Source organism: Diabrotica virgifera, chromosome 1 (genome assembly GCF_917563875.1).
Source record: "Diabrotica virgifera virgifera chromosome 1, PGI_DIABVI_V3a".
Lineage (NCBI taxonomy): Eukaryota > Metazoa > Arthropoda > Insecta > Coleoptera > Chrysomelidae > Diabrotica > Diabrotica virgifera.
In genome coordinates, this window is record NC_065443.1 from 219,251,466 (window position 1) to 219,266,724 (window position 15,259).

General features: G+C 34.2%; 1 protein-coding gene across 1 annotated transcript in view; it reads right to left on the bottom strand.

Annotated features, from left to right (window-relative positions):
- Positions 1-2,300: 2,300 nt before the first annotated feature.
- The window catches only part of LOC126882459 (protein O-mannosyl-transferase TMTC1-like), a 124,888-nt gene continuing 111,929 nt past the window's right edge, over positions 2,301-15,259 (bottom strand). The window contains exons 4-6 of the mRNA XM_050647423.1: positions 14,955-15,090; positions 11,955-12,081; positions 2,301-10,186 (exon numbers count right to left, since the gene is read on the bottom strand). Coding sequence (XP_050503380.1) covers positions 10,019-10,186; positions 11,955-12,081; positions 14,955-15,090 — 431 coding nt within the window. The 3' untranslated portion in view covers positions 2,301-10,018. The remainder of the gene's footprint in view (positions 10,187-11,954; positions 12,082-14,954; positions 15,091-15,259) is intronic.

The window sequence follows — 15,259 nt, forward strand, 5'->3', positions numbered from 1 at the left end:
TTTTTGGCATACAATTAAGAATTTTATATTCACCATTGGCGTGCATACCGGATATATTTAAAATGTTTATACACGTATGCATGCCAATGGTGAATATAAAATTCTTAATTGTATGCCAAAAAATGCGCAATAACTACCTTTTAAAATATACCAAATTTCATTTGCACATCACAAACCGTTTTAGAGCAATAAATAAATAGTCAGTTTGTAAGAACAATTTCAACACCCCCTATCTCGGAAACGAGGCATTTGCGGGCACACGTTTATAAAGCAAACCGTCATTATTTTATCATGCAGAATTACCCCTTAAAGTTTGCCGTACTTATTTAAAAACACCCTGTATTGACGAAAAACAGGGGTAGTTGTTAAAGTGCCTAAATTTTTTATTATCCAACATAAGCGAATGAACCAAAAAACAGAATGTTAAGAAAACCTGAGGCTATAGTTGGGTTTTAATTTCAGTATCTTATAAAAGCTAGAACATTCCACAGGGTGTTCCAAAATATGAGAAAAAAACAGAGTTTGATTCGTACACTCCTATGACAATGTACCAGTCTATCAACAATATTATTACAGCGATATTGTTAAAGAATAACGCTATAACATATTAAAAAATTACTTAAATCGGATATAAGGCTTAGGAAATACAAGTCATTAAAAATGGCCCATTTTTTAGGGCACCCGTTTTTTGTGCCGGTGAATGTAGAATTAGTAATAGATCAACAAAAAATAAAGCAAACAAACATTACACAAATAGTTGGGAACAGTAATAAATATCAGAGAAAGCATCAAGAACGATCTCAACAATAGAATATAGAGAGTACATAAAGACTATTCCAGACACTAAATAGAGGATTCCTCAACAATAACGATATATCGAGGATATCGAAGATAAAAATATACGAAACAATGGGTGGAATGCATAAAACGTAGTATCTGCTAATGCTTCAAGTATGTACTACATTTTTGAAGATTTTACTACACTTACAAATGATTAAATGCTTTGTAAGTGTAGTACAACACTTACAAACCATTTGTAAGTGTAGTAACGCTTTGTAAGTGTAGTAGAATCTTCAAAAATGTAGTACATACTTGAAGCATTAGCAGGTACTACGTTTTATGCATTCCACCCATTATATAGGCCAACGTTGACGTATAAAGCATATAACTGGATTTTAAGCAGAAGAAACCAGAACAGGAAAAAAGCAGTACAGATAAAATAGCTTAGAAGAACGCTAAGGACAACAAAGACAGGCAGACTCAGGGATGAAGAAATTAGAAACTTAAAATTAAACCGTTGCTTGACACAACAATGGAGAAAAATTAACATGGCGAGGTTATATAATATGGATTGATAGCAACAGAAAAGTGGAAAGAGTCTAGGAAGCTAAACCAACAGGGAAAATAGAAGGACCAGACCAATAAAAGAGTAGCACAGCACCCTAGCATAATATTATACAAAATAAGGGCAAATATTGTCAAGAAGCACATACATCACAAAGAACAGAAAAGAATAGAGAAAATTCATCAAAAGCTAGACGAACTTCTTTTGACATATAACGGTAGACAAGGAACTATTATCTATGCTTATCCAAAAAAATAAAATGCTAACAGGAATATAAAGAGTATTCTTAAAAAACTAGATTTACAAATAACAGAAATGAAATAGGTAGATGCACAAATATCGGAACTATACAAACTTAAAAAAAAGATAGTGCACAACTATCAAAGGAAAATAAATTTATTATTATATAAAACAAGTACGAAATTAACAATTAACAAAATAACAAATTAATAAATTAAAATTAACAAATTACAATATTTTAGTCGTTCACATGGATATTTTAAGAGCCGAAACGAACGAGCTTCGTTGTCTACATACTTGGTGTTATCAATAAACAGGTACCTACAGTATTACGTTATTTATTAGCGTAAAAATGTATATACAGGACACACCTACCAAGATATATAAATTAATTTTGTATGTTTGAATATTTATTGTAACTGAAAGAAAAAATTTAACATAGCGTGAGAAATTTGACAAATTTCAGTTGCTCATTAATTTCCTATACTCTAATTGCTTATTCTAACAGTTTTACAATTTTATGAATTTAAAAGGCGAATTTGCGAACCATTATGTGGAGTCTATTTTAGAATGTTCCACGAAAATTTAAGGAACTGGCTATTAGTTGTGTAGGATTCGTACTATTCATCTGTCTAGCTAATCAGCCTTAAACGCCCATTCCTGGGCATAGGCCTGACCTGTTAATCTCCATTGGTCTCTATTCTGGGCGATCTGCATCCAGTCCTTTCCTGGGTTTCTCCTTTTCAGGGTTTTTTTTTCCTTTTCCCTTTCTCCAAACGTCGTCCGTCCACCTCATCTGTGATCAGACCATGGAGCCTGGGGTGTCTACATTATAAAAAAAATGACGAACACCCTATCCTCCATGCTATGGCATGCTGGACGAGCCCTACAGTCTGTAGTCAACACCCCGGTGTATGAGCGGGAACACAAAGTATATCAATACTCATACCCTTATGAAACGCACCTGGCGGCTCCTAAGTGCCTTCATACTTTACTCTTTTTCAACTTGTCTTTAGTGAAATGTCTTTAATCTTTCCGATCAGCCTCTCTTGGCTAACTCTTGTTTCTTCCGACCCCGAATGGCTATTAGTTAGGTTTCCGAGGGCAGACGGGACACTATATTTCCTTCTATTACTCACTCTATCACGAACTCGCCAATCAGTTTGACAAGCGTGGAATTTTAATGTCAAAACACCCTCTAAAAATGCCAAATAACAAAACTTCTTCTTCTTCTTCCTGCTTGTATGTAGGCTTTAACCCTTTGCGGTCGTGCGGGAGGACGAGTAAAGTGTCCTACAAGTCGTTGGCATGTATTATATATAATATGCCTACTGGACTACGTGTCACTGTTTGACACATGAAAGTGCACTGAGGTCGTTGTAGCCGTTTAATCCGTCTAATATTTCTAACAGCATTATTTAAAATTGCTCTACTAGCTTTGGCGGGCCGTAACTATCATTCGTGATATTATATCAATATGATTGTAGAGAGTTTCCCAACGACTCGAAAGGTAACGAAGTCAGTAAGCTTCTTGGTGGCAATTTTCTAAACCCTTTCACTCGTTTTGTGGGTGGGAGAAACAAGTCACTTTGTCGTACGTTGTGAATAACACACCATCACTACTTTTCATTTTACATTCATCTTGATGTGCCTATCCGTGACGAATGTTGGCGATCATCATGGCCATCTTCACTTTATCTGCAGCAATGCGGAAAAGATGCACAGATGTTGTGTTGAACCAGGTTATGAGGTTCTTTAACCAAGATGTTCTTCTTCTTCCTGGACCTCGCTTTCCAAATATTTTTCCTTGCAGGATGGCTTGTAGGAGGGCATATCTGGATTCATTTCGCATAATGTGTCCAAAGAATTCCAACTTTCGAGATTTGATGGTGGTCAGTACTTCTCGGTTTTCCCCATTCTTTTAAGAACCTCCTCATTTGTGACCCGATCTGTCCATGGGATTTTAAGAATTCTCCGATATAGCCACATCTCAAATGCTTCCAATTTTCGGCACATATCCTCGTTCAAGGTCCATGATTCAACACCATAAAAAACGCAGAGAAGACGTAACATCTCAGAATTCTTACTTTTATACCAAGAGAAAGGTTGTGGATCTTGAAAATCGCCCCCATATGGTTGAAGATTGATCTAGCTTTTCCGATGCGCGCTCTTATTTCTTGATTGTTGGTCCATTCTTCATTTATTATGGTGCCGAGGTAGTGGTAGTGCCCCACTCTTTCTACAGGGGTTTGGTTGATATAGAGTTGACCTTCTGTTATCTTTTTCTTGCTAACGATCATAAATTTTGTTTTCTTCACGTTTATATTGAGTGCATATTGTTGACTGTAATACGTGATTTTGTCCATGAGGACTTGTAGGTCTTCTAGGTTGTCCGCAAATACTATGGTGTCATGTGCATACCTGGTATTATTTAGCCGGTACCCAATTAGTAGAATACCTTTTTCAGTTTCGTGCAAAGCTTCGATAAATATTCTTTTAGAGTAAAGTTTGAAAATTACGGGAGACAAAATGCAGACTTGGCTCACTCCACGCATGATTTTGACATATTCGGTGAGTTCACCGTCAATTCTGAGGTTTGCAGTCTGATTCCAGTAAAGGTTTCTAATTATTTTCAGATCTTGGTTGTTAATTCCTGCTTCTTTTAATATTTGCATCATCTTGGCGTATTGTACTCGATCCAACGCCTTCTCGTAATCAACCGGAAATGCGTATACGCCGCAATTTACGTCTCTGCATCTCTGGAATAAGACTTGTATTGAAAACAAAGCCTCTCTCGTACCAAGAGCATTTATGAACCCGAACTGGTTGGGCGAAATTTGACTTTCACATAGCTTGTAAATTCTCGTATGGATTATCTTTAAGAACAATTTTAGGAGATGACTCATCAGGCTAATCGTACGGTATTCTTCGCACTTTTTGGCTCCTGGTTTTTTTGGAAGCGCAATAAACTCAGACTTCAGCCATTCTGTTGGTATTTGTCCAAAGTTGTATATGTTGTTGAATATCTTTGTGACTATTGCTATTGATTCGTTGTTCATCAGTTTGAGTAGTTCTGCTTGTATATTATCCGGACCTGCTGCTTTACAAATCTTTAGCTGTGTTATGGCAGAATAAACTTCCTGCTGTAATATTCTTGGTCCATCATTTACCTCTTTTTCTAATTCAAATGTGTTACCTCTTTGGTCTTCAAATAGTTTTTCTAGATATTCTTTCCACGTTCTAATTTTACTTTGTTTATCTACGATGATGTTTCCGTCAGAATCAGTTAGATTTCCTCTCTGTCTCCGTCTTAGTCCATCTGTGAGTTATTTAACTTTCCTATGTACATTTACATTGTGACTATCGTACTTTGATTGTAGAATCTCAATTTCTTGGCATCTCTTCATTGCTTCTTTTTCTTTCGCTTCTCTAGTTTTCCTTCTTATTGATATATTGATTGTTTTGTATGTGTCGGGGTCATTTTTGGTATTTCTTCTTTCGTCCATTAATTTCAGGATCTCATCTGTCATCCATGATTTCTTCTTGGTTAATTTATCTGCCTTTAAGTATCCATCCTTTACATTTTGACCTAATTCGGTCATCTGTTTGATCATTTGTTCTTCGTTCGATGTGTCTTTAATTGCAGTCACTTGCTCGTTTAACGTGGCTTGGACCCTCATTTTTGTGTCAGGGTCTTTTAACATACGTATTTACATAAACCTTTCTTATTTTTATTTTAAATAATTTTAGCATCTTTTATTTTATTATATTCCTTATTAAAATCATTTCGGGCTCAGAGTGTATCTTCAAAAAGGAATTTTCTAGGTAGGAGACACCAACATCCACATACGAATCCATTGGTAGTCTAAAAATAGTCTCTAAAACGACAAAACAGTGCAACCACATGGTTTCGACAATTTTGGTTTCCTTCCGACGCGACGGGTAAAGTAAGATGTTTCCATTTTAAGTTTTCTTACCTTCTAAGTATCATACTATAAGTGCACACAGAAGAAGCAATCCCTCTAACTATATTTTGTAATGTCAGTTGACAAATAAAAAGCTGTAGTTTTTTTCCTTCCTTTGATGAACACTGTTTTATTGCACAAGCAGTTCAATAAATGTCCTTCTCCGTTTGAAAGTATACTATTTTCTATTATTAATTAGGTTTCCCAATAGACCGTTTAAATATTTGTATGGTTACCAATACTTAACTGCCATTCCTTCATTTTCCGTTATTTTTAGGTTACATTAATTTTTTCTCAATATCTTGTCTACAGAACACCCTCATATCTCTTCCGTACCGAGCAACAGGTCTTTATTTGTGTGCCCTGACAGGGTGACCTTGTTTGCCTGCATTTAGTGTCCCTTAAGTTCTTCAAGACCCAAAAATGCCTTCGTGAATTTTGCGATAAAATCTACTATGATTGCCAATCATGTCTTTAGACTTTTTTAGATGATACATCATTTCAAGTTTAGTCTAAAGGTTTTTACCTTTTTTTTTCTTATCAGCAGCTGGTGCATAGATCACTATGATAGATCACTACACTTAATTTTTTTAGGGTTATCAACAATTGTAGCAATCCATCTCATCTATCCACCTACCTAACTAACCTGAAAATTTCAACTTAAAACCGTAGATCAAAATTGAGTTTACGTTTTAATTATATCTCGCCGGATGTAGCTACATATTATCTGTCTATACCCATTACAACAGTCACAACTTCATACTACCCTACTTGACTCCACATGTGTATTCGTTCTTTTATTATCGATACATTTATTTTAAATTTGCCTTTTACACTCACCCTTAGTGAATGCATATCAGTTTATTTAATACTTTATAAAAATATTTATGCCTTTTATACTTTAAAATACTTAAAAACCATAAATCATCAGCAATTCATGTTAAAAGTTTTATAAATCGAGTACAAAATAGTAAATTTGCTAATGCGATACGGAAACTAAACCTTGTGATGATTTTAAAACTACATTTGTGTCTTATTGAATACTAATACTGTAAATTATTTTACAAAACTAATCACAATCGTTTAGTTTTACATTACATGAACGAAAGAGAGGTCAGTCGATCGATTTTTATCCAGTTTGATGAAAGGATAAAAGAAAAGTGTTTTTTCTTATGTTCTCGAAAATATTTAGAGAGCATGGTAGTTTATTTAAAATTTATCTTGTTTCTTTATTCTTGTTCTTTTTCTTCTTCTTTGTGTGCAGATATGACTCTGTCTGTTTTTTATATGCCATTAGTAAGTTGTCGTTCCATCGTTTTCGTGGTCTTCCCACTGATCGTCTTCCTATTGGGAAACCATCTTTCGCTTTTTTACTACTGTATTTGTTTTTATTAGGCTTAAGGGGTCATTCGGCTTTTACTCTTCTATTTCTTACCCAGTTATTAATGTCCTCCACCTTGTCGCTCCGTCGTATATCTGTACTTCTAGCTCTGTTTCATAGTCTTACCACCGATTTTTCGAAGGGTTTTCATCTCTGTTATTTTTGTAGCATTCTTTTTGGCGTCTCTGTGTTTCTACGCGTATGTCATTATTTTAATTTCTTTTCCGATATTTATATTTCTTCATATTGTTTAATTCAGGCAACCTGCGGCTCTGTTTGTTCTAGTCGCTTGATCTTCCATTTCTGTTTCGAACTTTCCGTAGCTAGATAGTATGATGCCTAGATACATTTGAACTCCATCACTTGTTCTATTATCTGACCTTTCAGCTGTATTTTAGATATTAGAAGATTTGCTGTTATAACCAGACACTTCGTCTTTTTTTGGGAAAATTCTTCTTCTTTCTCTTTATAAGCAATTATGCTTGTTAATTCACGGGTTGATACCTCTACGGAAGGTTGTCACTCCATCTTTTTTTTTTAGTAAAATTTACAGGTTAAATTTTCTTGCGGTTATAATAAGTTGCTGCAGCATACCTTGTATATCATCTCCACTTTGAGAGATTAGTATTGCATGGTCTGCATGGGAGAGTATTTAAGTTGTTTTTATCCTATTTTGTATCCTTTTTAGTTCTTACTTTTTTATTATAGTTCATACATCAGGTTGAACCATAAAGGACTCAGTGAATATATTATTGTTAAATGATATAATTATTTGTATCCCTATTTTAATTTTTCCTCTAATGATTTTTTTTTTATTTTCCTATTGATGTATTCTTTATATTCATTTTTCCTTAAAGGAAAAGTGCATGTTAATATCATATAGCTTCATGTTCCACCCTATTGGCCATTTGTCCCAAGATATTGCTACTATTGTGTTTTGAGATATTCTGTTAATATGCTTATTTAATTCTGATTTCTTTTTTGTATCTATGTGTAAACGAGATTATTTTGAAACTGATTTCTAATGTTTTAATTCCTGTTAGTCTTCTTATCTCTCTTGTTTCGTTATTTGTTTTATTCTACTTGTGTCAATGCTTGCTTTTGTAGTGTACCTACTATTTTGTCATAATTGTATTCTTTTCTTTGTCATAAATATATTGGAAGAAATAAATTATTTATTGAAATGAAAAATAAAGATATAACAGCAAAATTAATCAGATTAACAAAAACGACCATGGATGGATCTCGAGCTAAAGTAACAACAGAAGAAGGTAGCACAAAATCAATTGCATCATTATTCCCTGTCAACCTCATTTGTCAACATAGCAGAAGAAGGAACAGTCAAGGCCAGCAAAAATTAAAGGAACTATAGCCCACGCCTCAACACATATAGTTGCATATGCCGATGATTTAGTTCTTATGGGAAGAGATAAGGAAAAATTAAAAGAAGCAGTAACAATCCTGGCAAAAGAAGCACAGAAAAGAGGTCTAGAAATTAACGAAGGAAAAACAAAATATCTACTCTGCTCTAGAAGAGAAGATAACAGGACGAGAGAAATCAAAATAGAAAACTACACTTTTGAAAGACTCCAACAATTGAAATATTTGGGAGTAATAGTGAATGGCCAAAACAAGAGAAGTGAAGAAGTAAAGGAACAAATACTAGCAGGCAACAAAACATACTGGAGATATCATAGGCTTATGAAGGACAAAAACTTATCCAGAAATACAAAACTGAAAATACACAGAGTTGCAATCAGACCTGTAGTTACGTACGCAGCTGAGACAATGTACCTCACGGAAAAAGATGAAGAAAAATTGAGAATATTTGAAAGGAAAATCCTCAGACGGATTATGGGTCCGATAAGAATGGACAACGGAGAAATGAGAAGAAGAATGAATCATGAACTAAGAGACATCATGAAGGGAGAACATATAGTTAGATTTATTAAAGCACAGAGGCTGAGACGGCTGGGACACATGGAGAGAAGGAAAAACGACCTACTGTTTAAGAAGATCACCAGATGGAAAACAGAAACTGAAAGACCAAGGGGAAGACCCAGAGAAAGATGGGGGGACCAGGTCATGAGAGATATCAAAATTCTGGAAGTGAGAAACTGGAGGGAACTATGCACATATCGAAATGAGTGGAAGAAAATTGTAACGAAAGCCAAATCATTCAACAAACTTTGACAACATACAAGTGGAATGTGAATTGATTCACAGCAATAAGCGAATCAGAGAGCTCTCAGTAAGAGCGGAAAACATTCCACTCGGAATGAAAAGCTCTGATGATGATGATGTATTCTTTTCATTTATACTTTAGTTTGCATGCCTATATTAAGATTTTTATTTCTTTAGAGTACCTACTTATGTATTCTTCATATTATGTTTAGGCCACCTATTGCTTTATTAGCTTTTGCAGCTTGGAACCTCATTATATTTTCTATATTATTCACATTGGATATCTCCATCCCCAGATAACTAAAAGTCATTGTTTTTTTATTACTTTACCATCAACATCCACTTTATATCGGATCTGTTCTTAGGAAGTGGTATTGTCAATTTGTTCATGTGATTCTCTATCTTGTGTGATATGTAAGAAATTCATCTGCTGATAGGCCAGTCAACTTTATATTTCATGTTTTCGAAGCAACAGGATTTCATTCTTCCCCTCTAGTGGAGTACTAACTGCAATATCAAGTATCTACGAGTACTACTTCTCATTATGTCCGAATTATTCAAGTTTTCTTGTAATCTTATGTTACTATTTTGATCAATTCATCTTCTTGACCTGTCCAGTTTAAGATTTCTACATTTCAAATAGTCAGACACTTTGTAGCTTTTTGCAGTTTTTATTATTATATTTGTATATACTTTTTCCATTTATAATGGTTTAAGAGTCTATTTGTATATTGATCTTCAAAACTACCAATCTCTGAAAAGATATTGAACTCCTCTTAGCGTACAGCATCTTTCTAAAACATTTATGTTTAAAACACTGATAATTTAAATATTTTACATTACTGCTTATCTCTTTCGTTCGTGTAACTTCTTATTACTATCAACACTTGAACTTGTATCGTTTTATACACTATCCGAAAAATGATGAACCATTAATGGTCTCAAAGAGTCTGTGTTAGGCGTTTCTGAACTGGATCTGTTATTTCCTACTGATTTAGTGGGATTATTGGTCTTCTGAACAGAGGCGCGTGGGGAAGCAGTTCGGTTCAAATGAGCGTCTTTGGTTGTATTCTAAAAGATAAAATAACATGTTAAAAAATAAAGTAATAACAGTTAAAGACAGTTAATGAAAAAATAATCGTTAGTAGTTTTTCCAAATACCATTTAAGTGTTTAACCTTCGGATGACCAAGGGGGGTAAATTTAGACCCCAATTAATGTTTGTATTTAATAAATTAAGAAATATTTTCAATTTTAAACTCATTATTTTTTTATTTGACTTTAATATCATTCTAAATGACTTCATACTTTGTAATAAAAAAAATTCCCTAAATTTTACGAAAAAAATTTTTTTTTCTGAATTGTGGGTCAAAGGCGAACTCCATTGACCTTCCATATTCCAACTTTATATTAAGTATATACCGTCTATTATGTGGAATTGTATGTAAGAAACATTTCAATATTGAATAAAAATTGTTTGTTAAAATTGTGGCGACGTAATTAGTGTATATTTTAAAATTTCTTTAGTTCTAAGTTCAGAACGATGATTCCTGTTTTTGTTCAATTGTAATTAAAAATATGTTTGACTAATGTTTATTTATAATTTATTGATAAAATAGTAACATGAAAATTACGAATACTTTATTACATTTCTTAAAACAACTTAATTTTATTGTCAATTTTCATTTTTGACTTGGAGTAATTTTTTACCCCCGTTGGTCATCCGTGTAACAAAAAAAGGTTGGTCATGGGAGGGTTAATGAAAGGGAAGGTACTCTCGTTAAGATAGTCAAACTGCCCTAACTCCCAGAATTAATTTTTTTTTCATTTTTTTACGTTCTCTGTGATTAAAAAATAAGATTCAGCTTAATTTTAACCGTTTACCTACCTTCCCGCTCCCGCACACTTATTTTTTTAAAAAAGCCTACAACTTTTTAAGATAACTGAAGGTCTAATCATTTTTATTTTTTGTATTTATTCATAACTATATTTCTTTTTTTTTAGATTTTTCCGTAAGATGGGCTACCTTCAAAAATCCGTAAAATTGTCTTTTTAGGAAGTTTTTGGGGATTTTCCTCATTAGACTTCAAAATAGATCAATTTTCACAGGGAAGGGGTGGAGGGTTAAATGGCACTGAATCTTATTTTTTAATCACATAGAACGTAAAAAAATGAAAAAATTGGGGAGTGACGGTATTTTGTCCATATTAACGGGGGTACCTTTGGCACCCCCGTTTTAGGGGGTGAAGAAGTTATTTAGAATCAGTTTATTTATTGTTCTTGCACCAATTTTATACTTTGAAGCTACCAACCACAAACTATAATCTCCCATATTTATGTAAAATACTTAATCTGATAGTAAAGTTAAATGTAAAACTATATGGAAAAATTTAAAACGGAAATTGATGTGAGAAACTCTGTTTGAAAAAAAAAATATTAGATGTTATTTTTACTTCAACATACCTAAGATTTAGGAGAAGATTCAGTAAAACAGCAATAATGTAAAACAGTATATTACTATGTGATTAGCAGAAATCTTACACGAGTCTTATTTAAGCAGAATAGCCTATAATCTCGTATTGGACAAATATCTTAATAAAATACTCAGAGTCAGACATATCTGGATAAGAATTAAGATAATTAGAATTAGACTTAGAATTAGAAATTAAAAAAAAGTGTCTCCCAAATGTTATTCTTCTACTGGAAATAATATGTCCTGGTAGCCTAGTATGTACTTCGGAGAAATAGGTACTAGGCTACTAGGCGGGAAGGAAATATCAAGGTCAGTAACACATCATGAAATTGTGTAGGACATAATATATTATACTAAAAATTCTTACCGTTGGTCGATTAACATCATATATTCTAGCTCTATGGCTCAATTCTCCTTTCAGGTGCCACCCTTGTAAATAAAGATGAAGACCAAGAGGTAGTTGACTCTTACCATTTCTTTTTATTACTTGCCATCTACAAAGATAAAGACATTTTGTCTTAAAATTCTGTCGACCTGTATTTATAAACTATTCCATAAAATGCCCTAGTGGTTCTATGTAACTATGATACAAATAACAAACAAAAACAGTAAAGAACATTCGTTAATACGACAATATAGGCTTTATGTTTTGAATATTTGTATCCTTTGTTTGAACTGGAAATTTTATTTTTCTCTTGTAGTGGAAGTAGAAATCGGAACGTTAAATAATCTTAATAAACTTAAAATTATGGAATATCCCCACCAAAAATACTTAACTGCATTAAGAAGCCACAAGAAGATAGCTTCAAAACAACATTACCTCTGCTACACGTAATCAGCCACAACTGACAAACGGATTTGCCGCCCAAGGATCAAAAATACTATTAGCCTTTGCGGATGACGTGGACACAATTGCACAGTCCACCAGAGATGCAAAAGAAGTTTTCACCTAATTCGAGAACGAAGCCAAGGAAGTTGGTCTTAAGGTCAACGAGGACAAGACCAAGTACATGGTGGTTACGAAGAACCCAAGACCAAGGGTTAGACAAAACGTAACAATTAATGAATACAATTTTGAAGTCGTCAAAGAATTTAAGTACTTGGGAGCGATCATAACATCTGAAAATAACTATGAAAAGGACGTGACAGCCAGGATTATTGCAGGAAACAGGGCATATTACTCATTAAGAACCCTGCTTAAATCAAAAATACTCTCAAGACCAGCAAAAATAAGAGTATATAAGACAATAATTCGTCCCACAATAACGTATGGAAGCGAAACCTGGACTCTGAATCAGCGGGAAACAACAAAATTACTGGTACTTGAACGAAAGATACTGCGGACTATCTATGGGCCTTGCAGAGAAGAGACAACAGGAGAATGGAGAAGAAGACACAATGATGAACTCCAGACAATATACGGAGATGAAAACATAGTACCCTACATTAAATCAAACAGAATACGATGGGCGGGTCACGTACTAAGATCAAGTGACGAAAGACTTCTAAACGCCACATTCTGGAAAAGGCCCGATGGAAAAAGGTCAGTTGGTCGCCCAAGAAAGGAATGGAAGGACGCAGTAGCCAGCGATCTACGCAAAATGGGAGTACAGCAATGGGAAATAGCTGCTCAGGACCGATAACAATGGAGGGAAATAGTAAACGCGGCCAAGACTCACATAGAGTTGTAGAGCCAAATGATGATGATGATGACACGTAATCGTCAGTTATCCACTACTTCTATTGATAAAAATGGTTTTATATCTCGCTAATGGTACTAGGGCCCTAATTGAGCCTTGGTATCCTCCAAACTTCCAAACTATATCTCCAGCCTTGCCGGTCCCGTGCCGGTCTTCTCCAGGCACCCACGTCTAGCAAATTTTGCTCATCCGCTTCTATTTCAGTCTGCCACCATTTCCGTGGCCTTCCTTTTGGCCTTGCTCCCTGTATTAATATTTACTGCAATATTTTGGCCTTTATTCTCACTACATGAGCGGCCAATTGAATTCTCTGAAGTTTAAGGAATTTCGAGATCAGTGAGAAATCAGATAGATTCAAATATTGTGCTTAGGAAATTTCTTCTAAATCTCCAGCCCGCTTTTGATATTTCCTGTTATCATTTTTGTCTCGTATTTATAACATTCTATTGGTCTGATAATGGTTTTCGGGCCCTGATATTCGATCTCCAGTTTATGTTGGAGCGGAACCCATGGGCTAGTAAATAATAAGTTTTGTTTATATTAACAATTTGTGTTTGTTTCATATACCGCTTAAATTAATTAAAATTGCTGGGATTACAATAAAAGAACTCGTTTAGCATTTTAATGACTTTATGAATCAAGCTCAAACACCTGAGTTATCTAAGCTTGCTTGTTTATATTTTCTGGTCAAACATCATCAAAAACGAAGATCTACTACACCTGACCCAACAAAAGAGGGTAGAAAATGGAATAAAGTCCAGAAAGTGGGGGTGAACCGGTCACACACTCCGAAAAAATAGTTCCAGTATTGCAAAGATTGTCCTAGAGAGGAGTCCACAAGGAAAACGAAAAAGAGGTCTCCCAGCACAAATTTGGAGAAGATCCATCATTGACGAAATAATAGGTCAAGGAAAGTCTTGGAATGAGGTGAAGGCATTAGCGCAAAACATAACCCGATGGCGCGTTTTCACTGAAACTCTATGCTCGACTTGGGAGTTCAAGAATATTATATATGAATGAAGCTCAAACACCTAAGTTACATAGCTAAACTAGCTTACAGAAGCTCTATACAGAAAAAGGAGAAGAAACGAGATCGTAACTATTACAGGGTTACATCCTCAGTGGATCTTATACTCAAAACGAGAATAAAAACAGTCAAAACAGGAAAACAGTGACTTTAAGTTATAAGGGGATAATATTTTCTATATTAAACAACTATCAGCATAAAAATTAATACGGTGTGAGCAACAACTTAATGTCATATTTTGTAATTATGATAGGCGAAGAACGATAAGAATATATCTCCGCTATATGAGAATTCAATGAAGCGACTATACAAAAACAACAAAAGTAAAGTAAAATTAGGACAAAAATGATGTCCGATCTATTTACATTGTCAAAAGATATAAGACAAGGTGAGTGCACCTCACCTACTTGTTTAGAATTTACATCGGTAAAGCTTTACGGTCGGTTTCATAATCAACTTAAAGTGAACATTAACTAAAGTTCACTTTAAAGTTGACATTTACCCATATGAATTGCATTGATAAAGGTACCAACTTAAAATTTAAAGTCCACTTTAACTGATTATGAAATCGGGCGTTAACACAATAAATATTTTATTGGGTTTCTGGATTTCTATGTATGTAATTTAGTGGGTATATTACCTTGTAATTAATTGAAAAAGTCTAGCTTTTTGTCCAAATTTCTGTAGTAGCTTAGCTGCTCCTAGTATTGCCTCTTGGTGAGTTGGAGAAATTTGTAAAGATCGCCAATAATGCCAGAGCGCCTCTCGATAATTACCTAGAAAATATAATTATTATAATAAAAAAAACCAAAATGTACGTAATATAAACAAAAGAACAGATTTATAGTATTGCAATAATTATAGTTTATTACACAGTATGGTGCAAATGAAAGGAATAAATTCGTTATTTCGTAAGCCAGCGACTTTAAGGAAAAATCCTGAAAC